Source organism: Anolis sagrei, chromosome 4 (assembly GCF_037176765.1).
Source record: "Anolis sagrei isolate rAnoSag1 chromosome 4, rAnoSag1.mat, whole genome shotgun sequence".
NCBI lineage: Eukaryota > Metazoa > Chordata > Lepidosauria > Squamata > Dactyloidae > Anolis > Anolis sagrei.
Genome location: NC_090024.1, coordinates 236484453 through 236504420, shown reverse-complemented (window position 1 = coordinate 236504420; position 19968 = coordinate 236484453). Strand labels below are relative to the sequence as shown.

The window sequence follows — 19968 nt, the reverse complement described above, 5'->3', positions numbered from 1 at the left end:
ACACCTAATTTTACCATTAGAAGTGTATTGACTCGAGTATAAGCCAAGGGTGGGAAATGCAGCAGCTACTGGTAAATTTGATTCTGATTAAACCATTATTCAAACCTTCTTCAATGTAAATGTGCTTATTATGTATCCTTCCAATAATAGTAAAGAGAGTAAAATAATAAATGTAATAAAAACAACAATAATAGATTGTCGAAGGCTTTAATGGCTGGAATCACTGGGTTGTTGTAGGTTTTTTCAGGCTGTGTAGCCATGGTCTAGAGGCATTCTCTCCTGACGTTTCACCTGAATCTGTGGCAAGCATCCTCACTACCTCTGAGGATGCTTCCCATAGATGCAGGCGAAACGTCAGGAGAGAATGCCTCTAGACCATGGCCACACAGCCCGAAAAAACCTACAACAACCCAACAATAATAGAGTAAAATAATATAAATGTAGTAATAATAGTAGTAATAGTAATAATAATAAATAATGTAAATGTAATAACAACAATAATAGAGAAAAATAATAAATGTAATAATAACAATAAAAATAGAGTAAATAATAAATGTAATAATAACAGAGTAAAATAATAAATAACTTTGACTTGAGTATAAGTCAAGGGGGGCTTTTTCAGCCTAAAAAAAGGGCCGAAAAGCTCGGCTTTTACTCAAGTATATAGGGTGCTTCTGTAATTATTTTCAATTCTACTTTTGTTTGTTTGTTTTGCTGTAGAAAATGTCTTTATGAACCCAATTTTGAATTAGCATGGTATACTTATAGTTGGGTTATCATCTTGAATATTTTTATGTCAGCTTGGGCCCAATCAGCAAATTTTGCCTGCTCCCCAAATGTTACAGTTTTTAATCTATTTTACAAAACATTGATGCAAAAATTCTTAAGTACCAGTCAATTTTCTGCTTCATTTCAGAAGACATTGCAATTAAAGATACAAACATTAAAGATTCAAGAACAATTTCTAATGTTTTCTAAGCTGACAACCTGACACTGAAATATCTATATTGTTGGTATATCTACACTATAGAATTAATGCAATTTAACTGTTATTGCCAAATGAAATGGAGTCCTGGGAGTTGTCGTTTGGTGGACATCAGGACTTTGGGGCAGAAAAAGACTAAAGAAAAAATAACTTCCATGATACTGGAATTCTTATATCCCATGCACTCATCAGTGCAAAATTCAGTTCCAGATAAGGGATACTCAAGCTATGTGTCCATACTCTGTACTATTGTACATACTATGGAAAATTGTAAATTGTATATTGTACTTTGTGAATTGTTGGGCATCGAATTGTGCCTTTTTTGTAAGCCGCCCTGAGTCCCCCCATAGTCATAATAATAATAATAATAATAATAATAATAATAATAATAATAATTACTAGTCATGGGCCCGGGAACCGTTACAGTCATTTAATTCATGTTTTTGTTTCATTCGGATGGCACAAAATGGTACAACCTCCTCTGGTACAAAAATATCAGTGAAACTAAATGAAAGTGGGAACAGTAAATGTTTGGTCATCTGATTTTCAGTGCTCAACTGCAGGTCTTGGCAGGCATGGGCACTTTAGAAAGTGTGTGTGTGTGTGTGTGGCGTGCAGGCCCAGAACGCACCAACGCCTGCCAGTGCCTAAAACCGAGCGGAAGGGGAGTGTAGGAAGCCTGCCCATTGCCACTGTTGGAGTTCACACTGTGATTGTGTCTAATGATCATGGTATTCTGGATGTTGGGAGTAACAATGAGGTTCATGTGTCTAATGATGTTTCTAATTATGAGGATGCTCTAAATGCAGAGAATGACAATGGGATTCCTGTTCAAAGTGACTTTTCTGATGATAATGTTCCTGAAGGGTTTGGGGATGATGGTATGTTCCCGGGCCTGAATTGCCACCAGAGAATTCCCAATGCTTTGTGCCTGAGAAAAGCTCGGGACTTGGGCCAGCTGCAGAAATGAGCCAGTAGATAAGAGAAATACTTTCAGTCAACACAGACAAGCAAACCAATCTCTCAGGCACTCTGCCAGATTGCGGGAGAGATTGATAACAGATACAAGGCTGAAAAGAAATCCATTCCTGGCCGCTTGGAATATAGAGTAGATTAGGGAATAAAAGTGCCAAGTACAGAATCTGTAGCCAGATGAAGCAACGTTGGAATTGAGTCAAGACTTTGTCCCAGGTCCCTGGAAGCCTTGCCTTGGATAGATTCCTGTGTTAGTGCCTTGTTTGATTCATGTTCAAGTTTTGGGGTTTTACTTTGGAAGTTTCTATATTTGTTTTCATGAACTCCGATGGACTAATTTCTTGGACCATTTGTTTCTATCTATCTATCTTTCTACCTAATTGGATTTACCTATTTTTGTGGATTGCTCTTTACTGCTACTGCTTTCAAATAAACTGCTTGCATTTTTCAATAAACTGCTTGCATTGTGATGTTTAAAGTCAGAAGGCTTTCCTAGCCTGGAGTGCAACAGCCACCAGTGGGACGAAAATATTCTTTTTTAAAAAAAAAATCTGGGATTAAAAAAAGCTCATTCGGAAAAGTGCCCATTTTTGGGATAGGTGCTCAAAAACTAAAATGGGGCCTTACAAATGAAACAAACAGAAATGGATAGTAATTCTATACAACTGTACAAGACTACTCTGTATCCCACAGAGATCTTTGTTCTATTGCTTTCAAAATAAAAAAAATGCACTATCTTCAAGAGCAACGGGGAACAGGGGATGAATGGAAGAGCAATGGAAATAGAAGAGATTGTGGAAGCTCTACAAAATGTTTGTTGATTGATTTATGGTATACATAAAACATTGATTTTATGGTATACAACCATAGCTATGACAAACTTACTTTTAATGAGTCCTAAATGTATAATTTTTACATGGTTTAAGCAGAGATCTTGAAATAAAGATTTACACAGGAAAATTCAATAATAATTTGTCCCCTTCTCCTTTCAATTGATATAAGATCTAGTTTGAAATTCTGAAATATCCCACAAAAATAATGTTTGGGACCAAGTTGTCCACCTTACTCTCTAAAAAGCACTCAATGCATCTATACTAAAAGGCACTCAATTCATACCAAAAGCTACAACTGCAAACTGAAACTATCAACTTTTAAAACTAAATCTGAATCTGTAGTTGAAAATCTATTATTTTTTTTAAAAAAATAAACATGCCACATTTCAAGTGAGAGGTTTAGAAACTCACGTGTGTATTGGAAACATGGGAATTTGGTACATATGTTCCCATAAACATTGTGAAGAATGTATGAGGTAGGATTGTCTTCACAATATGAATTTCAGACCTAATAAATTCCATCTACAGTGACATTTAAATTCCTTCTCTCTTGTTAATTGTAGGGTACAATGACAGTGAAGAGGAAATAAATACATCTTATGTACAGCACACACACAAAAAATATGCTAAACAGCCACATTTCCGTATTGAATCAAAACCCACCCAGAGCCACAAGAGTAAAGGCTTGTGGGTGATGTGGTTGTGACATGCCAGTTTCAATGGCTCATAGTGTGAATGGGTGTTTTGTGACCAGTTTGAATCTTGGGCTTTGGATGACTTCCCGAACCTGCTAGATGAGAAACTGTTTTGTAAATGGGTGGACTGAGGCTGCCTTTTCGTCATGTGTTTGCACAGCATTTCAAGCCTCAAAGTAGGACTTCATAAGCAACTATGTAAATGCTTTATGGTTTGTGTTGCCTGTTTAACTTCTCCATCATACAAGCAAATAATCAAGAAAAGATATGTTTGCATGACAACAGAACTCAGGATTATGGTTAAGTGAGAATGCAGGATCCACCAACCAACAACAAACACTGGTTTAATCCTGGTTAGTCTGGACAAATACATCAATAGTCCCAAGTTCAAACAAAACTCTCCCATCTTACTTTCGTTAAGCCACCCTGCAAAGCAAAGGCATTATGCAGTGCATCACCGTTCAAGTCATACAGTTCATCAAACTGTAATTATAGGTTTAAAATTGTATACAATTCACAGAGTTAATTCTTACTGACATGTTAAGCAGAGGGTGAAAATTAGCAGGATACGAGCTGTGCTGGTACGGCTGTACCAGGAGCTCCAACTTTATTTTCTTTCTGTTATCTGTTTTGCAGTCATAGGACAGGCCTCCTGTCCATCATAATTAAGCTTTGGTTCTGCCCCTTGTTCTGGGCTCTGGGAGGGAAAGGAGCCATTTTTTGGGCAGTCTCACACAAGGTAGCTAAGCTATAGGACGTAGACCAGCTCGCCCCGTAGAAAAGCTTCCTTTCTCAAGAGCATCCAGGGGAACAGAGCATCCAGGGAAAAAGTAACCATCCAGAGAAAAGGAAATTCCAGGAGAAAGGTCCCAAAAGCTCTGGCTGAGAGCACACAGCCTCTCAGCCTCACAGCATCAGAGTGAACAGCCCTAAAGTTTCTAAGAATTCTCGAAGGGAGAACAGCATTACAGATCCATGGAACTTCAGCTGAAATATCTTCAAGCCTCAGCTGGTAGGTCTACTCTATACCCAGACGCATTTGGATTCAGTAGTAGGTCCCACACCGATGAGGCATAGATAGAAAGCAGCCTGGGAGAGGTTAAAAAGGGTTTTTTCCTACAGAGAAAGATTAGTTAATTAAAGTTAGGTGCCAGTCCATTGAGGACTAGACTAAGAAAGCCTTGAAGTGTTGTTTGAACCATTGGAGACTTGTTGTTTGTTCCATAATAAAGACTTTGTTGCATCATTAAAGACTCTAAAGACAATCACTTCAGAAAAATCCCTGACAACCTCTCTTTGAGGCCCCCTGGCTTCCTGCTGGGTTTAAAGTATAAGTCCTATAGAAAAGTACAGCTGTTACAGGCCCAGCGCGCAACAGAACACGAACATTTATGCTGCTTTACTCCAGAAAGGCCATTGCTGCCATCACATTTTTTCAGATGCTCCTATTGAATCATAATCTTCGCAGTTTGGTAAACCAAACCAGGTCTAATGGAGGGCAGTGCTATCCTCAAAGCCACTCAGGCAAGCGTGGGCAGACTTCAACCTTCCAGATGTTTTGGACTTCAACTCCCACAATTCCTAACAGCCTACCAGCTGTTAGGAATTGTGGGAGTTGAAGTTAAAACATCTGGAAGTCTGGTTTGCCCATACCTGCACTAAGGGGACTACTTATTCCAGATGGATGGCAGAACTCAGCTATCTTGGGAGCTGCCTTGCTCTTTCCCAGCTTTGCACTCTGCTGCTGCTCTTCTTGCTCCATCATCAATATGGTTGCATTCCTAGGAAGCATTAGGAGTAAGGCAGCAAAGGTAGAAACCAGATAAAGAAATGGGTGGGCACATGTGTGTGTGAACACACCTCTGAGGTCCCTTCCACACATCTGAATAAAATTCCACATTTTCTGCTTTGAACTGGGATATATGGCAGTGTGGACTCAGATAGCCCCGTTCAGAGCAGATATTGTGGGATTTTCTGCCTTGATATTCTGGATTATATGGCTATGTGGAAGGGCCCTGAATCATTTCAGCATGCAGAAGAGGCAAGGGTTATGTGTACTTGAAGATGGAACACCTCATCTTGAGTATATGATGATGATGATGATGTGTATTTATACCCTACATTCTCTCCCTACAAACAAGACTCAAAGTGGCTTACAGTAAAACCAAATGGAAAATGACTTTAAACCTAAAATATACAAACATTAAAATAGAATTTATTTTTAAAAAGTAAACAGTTAAAACCCTTAAACACTGATTAAAACCATATTCAAACCTAAAACTATAGTGCTATGACCATGACAAGATGCTACAGAATCTTGGGATTTTCAGTCTAGTGAATGTATTTGGCATCTAGGGTTGGTGTCACCCAGTGTGGTAAATCATCGTTTCACCCCAAGGACCTCTTCCCGCATCAGGCAAGATAAATATGAACTATGTCCACCTGCAGATTTCTGTTCTTGAGTAACTATACTGTGGTTGTGCAATGTCCCCAGATATTTTAGAATCCATTGAGGGTACTATTTGTGATGAAGCTCTTCCCATGACGCAGGCAATCTTGTCAGTGTCCATCAGGCTTCATTGGGGAAACATCTGAAATAGTCCAAAAAAAGGGAGGGGGAAAAAAGATGGTCAGAAATGGTCTTCTGGACTCAGTAACCAGGATATAGCTGGAGAAAACATCCAAAAACACATGTCAAATCTGGGGGTTTCCTGGGCAACATCCTTGCAGACAGCCAATTCTCTCACACCAGAAGCGACTTGCAGTTTCTCAAGTCGCTCCTGAAATGAAAAAAAGCTGCCATGGCTCAATGTTCTTGAATCATAGAAGTAATAATTTTACAAGGTCTTTAGCCTACTCTTCTCTCCCCCCCCCCCCCCCCCCAAAAGTGCTGGTGCCTCATCAAACTGCAACTCCTAGAATTACATAACATTCAGCCATAGTAGTTAAAGTGGTGTCAGTGTGCTGGTACAACTGCACCAGGAGCTCCAATTTTGTTTGCTTTGCATTTAATGTTTGTTGCAGTCCTAAGTTTCAGGGACTCTGCAGATAGGTGGCTTCTTTTGGCTGCAATCATAGGGCAAGCCACCTGTCAATTATTGTTAGGTTCCCTGGTCCCGTCCCTTTTTGAGTTTTAGTGGAAATAGGAGCCATTTTGAGTTCAGTCTACACAGAGCAGCTTTCGCACAGGACATAAAACGAAGAGCTCCTGTAGAAAACTTCATCTTCTACGGCTTGGCCGGGGAGATATACAGCCTACAGCTTGGCTGGGGAGAAAAGGCCCACAGCTTGGCTGAGGGACTTCAGCCAGCCACCACCAAAACCTGAACTCCTTCTTTTTCCCTGGAAGTCTACAAAGCTCTGCCTGGTAAGGGTCTCTCGCAGAAGCCAGATGCAGTTGGTACCAGGTGCAGGGGCTCCATGCCAACAAAGACAGACTGCCCAGATTAGAAGTTAAGGATTTCCCCATTAGTTAGTATACAGTTATGAAGATAGTGCCTGTTCCCAGTGAACAAGATTGCAAGAGCCAATAGACTGTTAAGAAAGCTTGAAAGTACCTGTTTGTTTTCATCAATAAAGAACTTTGTTGGATTTACTTTAAGCAATCTAAAGACTCTGTTTGGGGGAATCTAAGGGCCTTTAATCTGAGGCAGCCCCGGCGTCCCGTTGGGCACAGAGAATTTATGTCCTGTCTACAGTCTAATGCACAGGCCCAGCGTGCGACAGCACAGTCAAACTGCATTAATTCAACAGTGTAAATGCATCCTCCGAGAGCAATTGCGCCTGGCTCTTCAGTGTGGGAGCAACTCCACAATAGGTCAACTGCAGAACCTTATTCCACCCTTCCTTCTACCCCCAGGGAGCTAAATTTGTAGGAAAAGTTAAATAAATAGGTAAGTTTGCCAGGTAACCAGAGTAAAAACAGGCTGCTCTGCTCCTCTGCCTTTTAGCAGCATATTGACATGTGGAATCGGCACGTGAGACTTTTCATGGCAGGAAGAGAAGCATCATCGCCTGCTAATGTTTACAGATTAAGATGCTGTTAAAGACAGATGGCACAGGAAAAAATCACAATCTTAACCAGAATATTTACATACATTCAGCTGTAGAACAGGATTGCCATGCAAAATCCATTCCTATAGCAGCACACAGGGAAGGAACAATTATTAGTCACTTTTTTCAGTTGTGTTTGCTTAATGGTCCATTCCTTTGGAGCAGTGGATCCCAACTTTTGGAACTCCAGCTGTTTTGGACTTCAGCTCCCACAGGTCTTAACAGCAGGTAAACTGGCTGGGATTTCTGGGAATTGAAGTCCAAAACACCTGGAGGCCCAAAGGTTTGGAACTACTGCTTTGGAGAGTGTATTCAACAACTCCAAACATTTCTGTAGAAAGATATGTATGTGTCCTGTGTGCGGTCTGTATGTTTAGGGAATATTAGTCATTATTTATTTCGGACATTTGTATCCCGTCCTATCTTGACCTCCGCAGAGGGACTCAGGGCAGCTATCAACCGGCACACCATGCTTGCCCACAACCAAAAGCATAAATATACAATTTAAATAAAAACAATATAAAAACAGTATAAAAACATTCAAACAATTGCCGATTTAAGCCATCGTCCTAAAAGAAGTCCGTCAAGTCCATTAAAGCCGTCGCTTTGCTAGCAGGTTAGCCTAGTCTACAAAAGCCTGATCCCATAGCCACAATTTCACTAGTTTCTGAAAGGTCAGGAGGGATGGAGCAGATCTAATTTTGCTTGGGAGGTAGTTCCACAGCCAAGGAGCCACCACAGAAAAGGCCCTGTCCCTTGTCCCCACTAAAAGTGATTGAGATGATGGGGAGACAGCAAGCAAGGCCTCCCCGGATTATCTTAGGGTCCTAGATGGATTGTAGTGGGAGATACCTTCGAATTTAATGCTCTCCTTGCTAATATAGCTACTGGAACCACATTTCCCCCTCTACATCTCCATACTTTTCATTCATTCTCTCCCTACAATTCTCTCATATCATGAGAAGCAATGGCACACAAAAAAAGACGTTAATGCTTGTTAAAGTGGAGTGCAATAGGGAAAGAGCATCTGCACTGTAGAATGAATGCAGTTTGGTGTCACTTTAATTGCCATTGCTCAGTGGTATGGAATAATGAACACTGTAGTTTGGTGAGGCATCAGTACTCTTTGAGAGTGAAGGCAAAAGACTTTGCAAAGCAAACTCCCATGGGTTGCTGTGAGTTTTCTGGGCTGAATGACCATATTCCAGAAGAATTCTCCCCTGAGTTTTTGCCCACATCTATGGCAGTCATCCTCAGATGTTGTGAGGTCTGTTGGAAACTAGGCAAGTGGGGTTTATATATCTGTGAAATGTCCAGGGTGGGAGAAAGAACTCTTGTCTGTTGGAGGCGAGTGTGAAAGTTGCAATTGGCCAACTTGATTAGCATTGAATAGCATTGCAGCTTCAAAGCCTGGCTTCTTCCTGCCGGGGGAAATCCTTTGTTGGGAGGTGTTAGCTGGCTCTGTTTGTTTCCTGTCTGGAATTTCCCTGTATTCCCCTTCATTTACTGTTCTTTTTTTTCTTTATTGAATTATTTTATTAATTGGAAGAAGCAAACTAATATACAATCAGAAAATATCCATTCAAAAATAATAAAATGTATCTAGATCTGTGTTCAAATGGCAACTTGAGCAAAATAAGTATAAAATACTTTACAATTCACTCAAATTCGATACATTTTCAAAACAAAACCCATGCAAACTATTCCTAATCAGAATTAATGGTTACTATATTTTAGGAAGAATTGTTTCCATCTGGATAACAGTAATAGTGACACCAGCTACTTCTCCCCCCCCCCCCCCCCTCATGTCATATGCAAAAATCCAAATGTAATTTGTTTACTGTCCTGATTTTAGAGTTTTTTAAATATTGGTAGACAGATTTTGTTCATTTTCATGGTTTCCTTTTTTCTGTTGAAATGCTTGTGGATTTCAATGGCTTCTCTGTGTAGTCTGACATGATGGTTGTGAGAGTGGTCCAGCATTTCTGTGTTCTCAGATAATATGCTGTGTCCAGGTTGGTTCATCAGGTGCTCTGCTATGGCGGATTTCTCAGGTTGACTTAGTCTGCAGTCCCTTTCATGATCCTTGATTTGTGCCTGGGCAATGCTGCATTTGGTGGTCCCTATATAGACTTGTCCACAGTCGGATCTGGCCACGGTGGTCCACGCTCTTGTTACATCCTGGATAGATTACTGCAACGCACTCTACGTGGGGTTGCCTTTGAAGACTGTTTGGAAACTTCAATTAGTCCAGCGGGAGGCAGCCAGATTGCTCACCGGAGCGTCATACAGGGAGCATACCACCCCCCTGTTGTGTCAGCTCCACTGGCTGCCGATCCAGTTCCAAGCACAATTCAAAGTGTTGGTTTTGACCTACAAAACCCTATACGGTTCCGGCCCAGCGTATCTGTCCGAATACATCTCCCTCTACGTCCCACCTCGGAGTCTGAGATCCTCTGGGGAGGCCCTGCTCTCGGCCCCGCCTCTGTTACAAGTGAGATTGGTGGGGACGAGGAGCAGGGCCTTCTCAGTGGTGGCCCCTCACCTATGGAATTCACTCCCCGGGGAAATTAGATCAGCAACATCCCTCCTTTCCTTCAGAAAGAAATTAAAAACATGGATGTGGGACCAGGCATTTGGGCAATCTGGCAGATAAATAAAGGACTGTGACAACGGATAGGAATAGACAATGTGGAACGAAGTATGGACCCTAAGTTGGCGAACAATGTGCTTGAGATTGGCTATCGACTGTGAGATATATTGTTGTTTTAATTGTTTTAATTGTTAATCATTTAATTGCTGTTTTTATATGTTATTGTATTCGTGTAGGCACCAAATTATGCCATTTTGTAAGCCACCCAGAGTCCCCCCTCGGGGGTTGAGAAGGGCGGGGTAGAAGTATACGAAATAAATAAATAAATAAATAAACAGTTGCATGGTATATGGTAGACTGCAGAGGTGAGAGGATCCCTCTTATCCTTTGCTGAACATAGCATTTGTTGGATTTTCCTAGTGGGTCTGTAGATAGTTTGTACATTGTATTTCTTCATCAGCTTCCCTATACACTCAGTGGTTCCCTTGATGTTTATCCTCTTGGGGGAAACACTCCCATGATTCCATAGCATTGAGCCATGGTAGTCAAAGTGGTGTCAAAGTGCATTAATTCTACAGTGTAGATACTCTCTCAATCAAAGAAACCACAGCCCTGACTTTGCCAAACCTGAACAGGCCAGTTGAGAATGAGAACATTGCTCATTCAGAAGTCATTGACAACAAAAGTAAATACTTTGCATTCCAGACTTGTTTACTGGGAGAATCCTTGTCCTCTCATGCTCCGAACCACTATGCAGATTGCAGCTGAACTCAGAGCGGAAAGGGAGGCCTGGAGGGTTAGAAGGTGGAGCCATAGTTAAACCTGGCGCCTCAGCTCTGCAAGATTTGGCCCCATCAAACCACTGCCTGGCTCTCTCTTAGATCCTAGAAACCCGGCTTGTCAGATTGAAAAGTCGATATGGCTCTTGTTCTTTTAATTGGCGTGTAAAAGAAGGATTTCCGCAGGTATTGCTTGTCACTCATCCAAGTCACAAGCAATAAATGTTGAAATGCCCTCTTCTACACGGCCATTAAAAATACAGGCGCCATCTCCAATTTTCCATCTATGGAGTGATTAGAGTGTTGGACTATGATTCTGGAGACCAGGGTTTGACTTTCAGTCACTGAAACTCATTGGGTGACCTTGGGCATTGCATAATATTCAGCAGAGGACCCTTGAGGTCACCTAGTAGATCCCTGCAGAAAACCCACTGGGCGACCTCAGGCAAGTCGCATTCTCTCATCCTCAGAGAAAGGCAAACTCTGCAGAACTCTTGCCAAGAAATCCCCATGACAAGATTGCCTTAGAGTCACTATAACTTGGAAATGACTTGAAGGCACACAACGACATCATTTTCTTTTTACAGGCTCCCAAATTAAAAGTAGAATTATGCTAATAAAACCACTATTGTCGAGTCCTATTAAAGATCAAGGCTGGATCAAGGTGCTTTTGTGCCTAAAGTAAAGCATCAAATGGATACAGTCACGTACACCAATCAAGCTGCATATTATCTTGAATGAGTCTACCTATTTTTACTCTTGAGGCAGAAAATCAGACAAGAGAGTGTTCCCTGTTTTCTGGCATCAAACAATATATGTGGGCTTTTGTATAAAAGTTATTATTTTATTTGTTTCCTGCCTTTCTCCCAAGAAAGTAATGAGAAGCATTTTATGTCAAATTAAAACATCTAATAAACCACATAGAAGTATAACATAAAATTATACTTTTATATACAACATTTAAGAGCTGAAAATAGATAGATACACTTTGTGGCCAAGCGGCATCATTATGCAATCAAGAAAGCAAAAGTTGCATGTCCTTCAGAAAGGACATACAAGTTAAAAGAGGTTGCAGCAGTTTGCTTTTGCTTGAGTCTACTGGGAAGGGCAGTAGCCCCTCTTTTTTTGCCCCCTTCATTCTTCTACCTTCTAGCTGAGTTTAATGAAAAACAAGATATGTTTGCATTTTGCACTCAGTCACTGAAGTATGCTGTAGACAAAGGAGGATTGTGGGTGGTAGAGAAAGAGAAACTGGAGCATTTTAAAAGCAGCTGAGAAAACAACACAACAGAGGATTACCTGAGAACGTCTCTGCCAAATTGGAAGAGTTCCAGTAAAATACCAGTAGGTACATTACAATCCCTTTTGGATTTCCTCTCACCTTTTAAAGCTGCTTTTAAAATGTCCCAGTTTTTCTCAGTGCATCTACACTCTAGAATTAATGCAGTTTAAAACCACTTTAACTGCCACAGCTCAATGATATGGAACCATGGGAACCAAGATCTTGAATCTTCTTTGCCAAAGAGCACTGGTGCATCACCAAACTACTATTCCTAGGCAGAGGTGGCCCTAGGTAATTTTCAATGGTAAGCAAACAGTATGTTGCCCTGCCCAACCAATCGCTGATATATATTTTCTGTTCGTCGTGGGAGTTCTGTGTACCATATTTGGTTCAATTCCATCATTGGTGGAGTTCAGAATGCTCTTTGATTGTAGGTGAACTATACATCCCAGTAACTACAACTCGCATATGTCAAGGTCTATTTTCCCCCAAGAGCGCCTCAAGAGCGCCCCTGGGCAAAATCAACTATACTGCAAATGCTTACTTTGCGTAATGGGTTGAGCCGCCCCTGTTCCTAGGATTCCATAGCACTGAACCATGGCAATTAAACTGAGATCAAACTGCATTATTTCTACCGAGTAGACACAACTTCTTCTCTTCCTCTCACTTTTCCTCTTTGTCTGCCACTTATTTCAGTTCAAGATGTGTTCAAAATAGAGGAATTGACTCATGACTCATATGCCCTTCCCAGTAAACTCGGGCAAAGTTAGACTGCTGCAAAATTTCCTAGCTTATGAGTAATAACTTGTTGCATCTGAACCACACTCTAATATTGCTTGGGCCTTTGCTCCATGGATTGTTAGCCCAAAACTGAAGATGTCCCATTTCTGAAGTTACACAAAAGTTTACTCTATCCTGATGACTAATTTCCCTCTGTCCCTTTCCTTTCAGTTGGTACCTAAGTGGCATCAGCCGGAACAAAGCCAGTCTCCTCCTTCTCTCTCCTCCTAATCGCCACGGCTCCTTCCTCATTCGGGACAGCGAGAGCAACAAAGGGGAACATTCCCTCTCAGGTAACGTCCACATTCCCTGCATTGCGATTTCAAGCAAGCTTAAGATACCAGAGAAATATAGTGGATATAGTTCTGTGTCAGAATTCTTCTTCAAACTCTTACCTTTATAAACAACCAGTCAGCTTTGCCACCTAAATATTTGGAAGAACATCTTTGCTATAAGAAGAGTTTGACAGTGGAATAGACTGCCTCGAAGAGTGTATTGGAAGGTCTTTGAGCCTCAAATGAATCCAAAGTCATGGCTGCGTCAGTCTGGATCAATATGCAAATAGATTTTGTGGTATATAAGTGTTCATAGGTTTACTTCTTCATATGCATATAGACATAAATGCTTCTGGAAATAAAAAGAAAATAAATCGCCAGGAACTATCTATGTGCCCATGTGCTCTGCTATATGACCTATCTACTTACTAAAGAATTGTTACATCTATAGAATCATAGACACAGATTTTGTCCTTCTACAGATGAAAACAGGAAATGTTTAATAGGCTTGAGCACAAATTTTGTTTGATCAGTTCCCTTTGGCCAATCCAGATTATTCAGATGGCCGTAACAGTAAGGGCTCAGCTGTCATGTTGTTTTTATCCATAACTGGGCCACATGGCGTCAATCACAGCTCCTCTTCCCCTATTCGGCACCACATAGCGCGTGGAGAAGCTGCTGTGTGCTGCTCTCACAGGATTTCCCTGTGAGCCCTGCCTGTTGGGCCAATCTGAATAGAAGAACACTGTGAAGTGTCTTACGCACTACTTCCTTAAGCCCATTGCTCAAACCCAAGGTTCCTTTCCCAAAGAAACCCTCTTCTTCAAACCCAGAGTCCATTGAAAGGAAGAAATGAAAGGGTCCCAGAAGGATGTTTCCTTAACCTCGTGCTTCAAACCCAGGCTCCCTTGAAAAAAAATAGGAAAGGGTCCCAGGAGGGGTGCTTCCTTAACCCCATTCTTCAAACCCAGGCTCCCTTGAAAGGAAGAAAGGAGAGGGTCCCAGGAAGCTTCCTTAACCCCATTCTTCAAACCCAGACTTCCTTGAAAGGAAGAAAGGAAGGGGTCCCAGAAAAGATGCTTCCTTAAAGCTCTTCTTCAAATCCAGGCTCCCTTGAAAGAAAGATAGGAAAGGGTCCCAGGAAGGATGCTTCCTTAACCTTATTTTTCAAACCCAGGCTCCCTTGGAAAAAAAAATAGGAAAGGGTCCCAGGAGGGGTGCTTCCTTAACCCCATTCTTCAAACCCAGATTCCCTTGAAAGGAAGAAAGGAAAGGGTCCCAGGAAGGATGTTTCCTTAACCTCATTCTTCCAACCCAGACACCCTTGACAAAAAATAGGAAAGGGTCCCAGGAGGGGTGCTTCCTTAACCCCATTCTTCAAACCCAGATTCCCTTGAAAGGAAGAAAGGAAAGGGTCCCAGGAAGGATGTTTCCTTAACCTCATTCTTCCAACCCAGACACCCTTGACAAAAAATAGGAAAGGGTCCCAGGAGGGGTGCTTCCTTAACCCCATTCTTCAAACCCAGATTCCCTTGAAAGGAAGAAAGGAAAGGGTCCCAGGAAGGATGTTTCCTTAACCTCATTCTTCCAACCCAGACACCCTTGACAAAAAATAGGAAAGGGTCCCAGGAGGGGTGCTTCCTTAACCCCATTCTTCAAACCCAGACTTCCTTGAAAGGAAGAAAGGAAAGGGTCCCAGGAAGGATGCTTCCTTAATCCTGTTGCTCAAACCCAGGTTCCCTTGAAAGAAAGAAAGGAAAGAATCCCAGGAATGGAAAGAGAAGCCTTCTAAGTTCCCCATGCCCACCAATGGGCTGGATCTTGCCAGATCTTTCGACTACCTAGCCAAAAATAGATTTTTCCATTAGTCAATTTTTGGGAGGCTCCTGAAAACTGATCTGGGTGCCCATCAAAATTCAATTACCCAAAAAAAGATCACCCTCCAGCTGAATTCCACAAGCCTAACATTTAATACACTTGTAGTTACTCACTGAATTTCTTCTCAAAGGAAGCAATGTATAATTTTAGCCATTTTCTTCTGGCTGCAAGAAGTTATCTGGGTTTACTGGGTTGTTGTAGGTTTTTCCGGGCTATATGGCCATGTTCTGGAGGCAATTTTTTCTCCTGACGTTTCGCCTGCATCTATGGCAAGCATCCTCAGAGGTAGTGAGGTGACCTCACTACCTCTGAGGATGCTTGCCATAGATGCAGGCGAAACGTCAGGAGAAAAATTGCCTCCAGAACATGGCCATATAGCCCGGAAAAACCTACAACAACCCAGTGATCCCGGCCATGAAAGCCTTCGACAATATCTGGGTTTAGTTTTGCACACAATTTGAATGCGGTTGTTCTATTCAGGAAACAGCAAGTTTCTTTACAAAAAGTATTTCCGTGCAGAAATTTAGCTCACTTTGAGGGACATCTTTTCTGTTTCTTGGCTTAGGCATGATGGAGCTGTGGCTGCTTCTTTTTCTTTCCCTCCAAGGTCAGGGCAGTGGTAGTTGGGGCAAAAGAGGGGCCTTTCATCTGCTTCTCTACTTAGGCATGGAGGAGCTCTATCTGCTTCTTTTTTCCTTCTGAGATTAGGGCAATGGCATTTGGGATGGATGAAGGGCCTTTCATCTGCTTCTCGATCTAGATATAGCAGACCTGTATTTATTTAAGTTTTCTGTTTCTTAAAAGGCCGACCTTGGCTCTAAATTGGCCTGGAGGGGTAAAGAATGTCATGTATGTGCATTACACACCTGAAATTGGGTATTTCAAGGCACGAAACAAACATAGACCCCCCCCCCCAAATGTTTAGAGCATTGTTTCTCAGCCTTCCTAATGTTGCGACCCCTTAATGCAGTTCCTCATGTTGTGGTGATCCCCAACCATGAAATTATTTTCGTTGCTACTACATGATTTTGCTCCTGTTATGAATCGTAATGTAAATATCTGATATGCAGGACATATTTTCATTCACTGGACCAAATTTGGCACAAATACCCAATACACCCAAATTTGAATACTGGTGGGGTTGTGGGGATTGATTTTGTCATTTGGGAGTTGTAGTTGCTGGGATTTATAGTTCTTCTACAATCAAAGAGAATTCTGAACTCCACCAATGATGAAATTGAACCAAACTTTGCACACAGGACTCCCATGACCAACAGAAAATACTGGAAGGGTTTGGTGGGTTTGTTGGGTACTGACCTTGAGTTTTGGAGTTGTAGTTCACCTATATCCAGAGGGCACTGTGGAATCATGCAATAATGGATCTGGACCAAACTTGGCACCAATCCTCAATATGCCCAAATATGAACATTGGTGGAATTTGGGGGAAATAGACCTTGACATTTGAGAGTTGTAGTTCCTGGGATTTATAGTTCATCTACAATCAAAGAACATTCTGAACCCCACCAATGATAGAATTGAGCCAAACTTCCCACACAGAATCCCCATGACCAACAGAAAATACTGTATTTGTTGATGTCTTTGACACCCCCTCATGACCCCACCCCCCAGGGGTCCCGACCTCCAGGTTGAGAAATGCTGGCTTAGAGGCATCCTAAAGACACTTCACTTTGAAATACGAAGCCATGTGAAAATCCACCTCTAGATTTTGTGATGAGTTCATTCCAGCAGGTTTTTAGCCAATGATATCTTACACGATATAAATGTTCATTACTAGGCCATGCATGCATTCCCTCTCTCACATGTAATTATGCTCAATATTGCAATAAACACTGGTATCCTTCCCACACTGCTCACATGGAGCAAGGGATGAACCAGCCTGGAGCTAAGCAATAATTAGGCACCATCAGCAGTGGCTGGCAACCTTCAGTCCTTAGACCAGACATAGTAGTTTGGCCACCCCATGATCACAACTTGATCTCTAGCAAATTGTCTACTATTGACTCACATCAACTGACTCCACACTATTGACTCATGTTGATGGCAATCTCAGTAACTGAACAAACAAGGAGCTTCCCCCACCACCACCTCCAATGGACACCTGTGTCAAAACCCATCTTTGGGGATAGATCCCTCAGGTTTTTTCATGCACACCTGTGTCAAAACTCATGCACACTTGTGTCAAAACCCATCTTTGGGGATAGAGCCCTCAGGTTTTTTCATGTGAGAAAGTCATACCTGGCAATCCAATAGGTAGTGTATTTTTCAGACATATCTTGTTGTGTTCCTTCAAGACATTTTGACCTATGGCCATCCTAAAGCAAACATATTTTTTTGGTCAGAAGAGGCTCTCTCTGAAGCTGAGATAGTGTGACTTGCCCAAAGTCATCCCATAGATTTTGTAGCTCAATGGGGATTCAAACCCTGGTCTCCAGAGTCATAATCTAATGTTCAAACTACTATACCATGTTGGTTCCTCAACATATCTCCCCTTCAGGGTTTTATAGATTTAACTTGTGGTTTCTTCTTCCAAGGCAATCATGGGAAGTGCATGGAACAGCATCATCCACTGCCTGAGGGGAACACATGCCAGTTTTTTTTATTGGTTGAACTTCCCAGGGAAAGGTAGAGAACAGTTCCATGTCCTGCCTGTGGCATCCACCTTACCCTGCTTAACAGTTGGATTAATTATATTGCTTTCCAGAGCCCCGTGGTCCTTTGAGAAGTCAGCATGGGTTGAGTGTTGGACAAGGACACTTGAAGGACAGGTTTTGGATCCATGGAAACTCACTGGGTGACCTTGGGCTAGTCATATTTTCTCACCTTTAGAGGAAGGCAATGGAAGGTCTCCTCTGAATACATTTTGAAAACTCTAGATAGGGTTGAGTTGGGTCAATGTGAGTTGAAGTCAACATGAAGGGGCATAAAAGCAAAAACAATGATCCCTTGTTTCTCATAGATTCCCAGCAAAGACTGACAATTGCTGGGAACATATGGTATGGGTTGAAAGAGCAATGGCACATCACCATGTTATCACACCAGGACTTTAAAGCAGTCAGCGCCACATTTCCACCACTTGCAGAATTCTAGTTTAGGCTGGGTCTTTTGAATTCACAGTTACAGAAGTCCTCGCCTTCCCAAACTACATTTCCCAGAATTCTGCAGACAGATTTAAAGCTCTGGTGTGATAACATTGCCAGTAGTGTCTCCTGGCCTCCGCAATGTCCTCTAAGTGAGGAATGCTGACCTATTGCCACTGTAAAATTAAACTGCTAACATAACCCTAAACGGCTCTGGCCTAGCTTACCTGTCCGAATGTATCACCCTCTACAAACCCCCAAGGACCTTAAGATCGTCTGGAGAGACCTTGCTCTCAGTCTTACCGCCATCACAATCATGGTGGGTGGGAACGAGAGACAGGACCTTCTTGGCGGTGACCCCTCGGCTGTGGAACGCGCTCCCAAATGAGATTAGACCTGCCCCCTTCCTCATGACCTTCCGGAAAATGCTAAAAACCCGGTTATGGGATCAAGCATTCGCTGGATAGAGGGTATTAACGGACTGGTTTTGTGGACTGCAGTGGACTGAAGATGGTTTTAATGGACTATTGAACTGATGGCTATGGATTATTCAGAGGATGACATGAAATGGTGAACTGTTCTTATGGATTTTTAACTGTTTTTAATGTAGATTAAATGTATTTTATGTTGTGTTTTGATTGGCACCAAAAAGTGCCTCTTCGTAGTTGTTCTGAGTCCTGAGTCCCTTCTCGAAGGCGAGAAGGATGGGATAGACATGATCTAAATAAATAAATAAATGGAGGAAATGGAATTGGAGATGGACAGGGCATCATGTCTGCTTTCGTTCACAAAATGCCTTGAGTTGGTCTGAGAGTTGAGATAGAACTTGGTTCCCTTTCTGAAAAACTCAGACCCAGTAGGATATGAGATCTTCTGGTACAAGAGAAATGATTTGCTGATAAACAGGAAGATCTGTTCTACAGAGTCTTACCCCCACTGGTTTGTGTCCAACAAGGTCTATGTATCAAAAGACTTGCAAGTGATACATTACATTGTTGGCAGATAGATGATTCCCATAATGAATAAATTATCCAGTTCCACATTTGTTGAAAATTAGGATTGCCAAGTCAGGAATATCCCAAGCCTTGCCGTTTCCAACCCCAAACCTGAGATTAGGAATGGTCTCTGGTGATGCCATTCAGTGCCAACCACACTTGCTTTTTTTTCCATGCCATGAGCAACTTGAGAAACTGCAAGTCGCTACTGGTGTGAGAGAATTGGCCGTCTGCAAGAACATTGTCCAGAAGTCGCTCAGGTGTTTTACCATCCTGTGGAAGGCTTCTCTTATGTCCACACATGGGAAGCTAAAGCTGACAGATTGGAGCTCACCCCACTCCCTGGATTTGAACCGCCAACCTTTTAGTCAGCAGTCCTGCTGGCCCAAGAGTTCAACCCATTGCACCACCGGGGGCTCCTGCCACACTTGCTAACAGTCATTCATACACACAGAGCGACAGAGAAAATATGTTCTCCTATTTAGGAATCAACACAGAAGTCTTAGCTAAAGGAGATGCTCTCAGGTCATTTTTTTTTTGTTGTGTCAGGAGCGACTTGAGAAACTGCAAGTCGCTTCTGGTGTGAGAGAATTGGCCGTCTGCAAGGACATTGCCCAGGGGATGCCTGGATGATTTGATGTTTTTATCATCCTTGTGGGGGGCTTCTCTCATTTCCCCGCATGAGGAGCTGGAGCTGATAGAGGGAGCTCATCCGGCTCTTCCCAGATTCGAACCTGCGACCTGTCA

General features: G+C 42.1%; 1 protein-coding gene across 1 annotated transcript in view; it reads left to right on the top strand.

Annotated features, from left to right (window-relative positions):
* The window catches only part of SRMS (src-related kinase lacking C-terminal regulatory tyrosine and N-terminal myristylation sites), a 49293-nt gene that overhangs the window by 3483 nt on the left and 25842 nt on the right, over window positions 1-19968 (top strand). The window contains exon 2 of the mRNA XM_060771937.2: window positions 13147-13268. Within this exon, the coding sequence (XP_060627920.2) occupies window positions 13147-13268 (122 nt within the window). The remainder of the gene's footprint in view (window positions 1-13146; window positions 13269-19968) is intronic.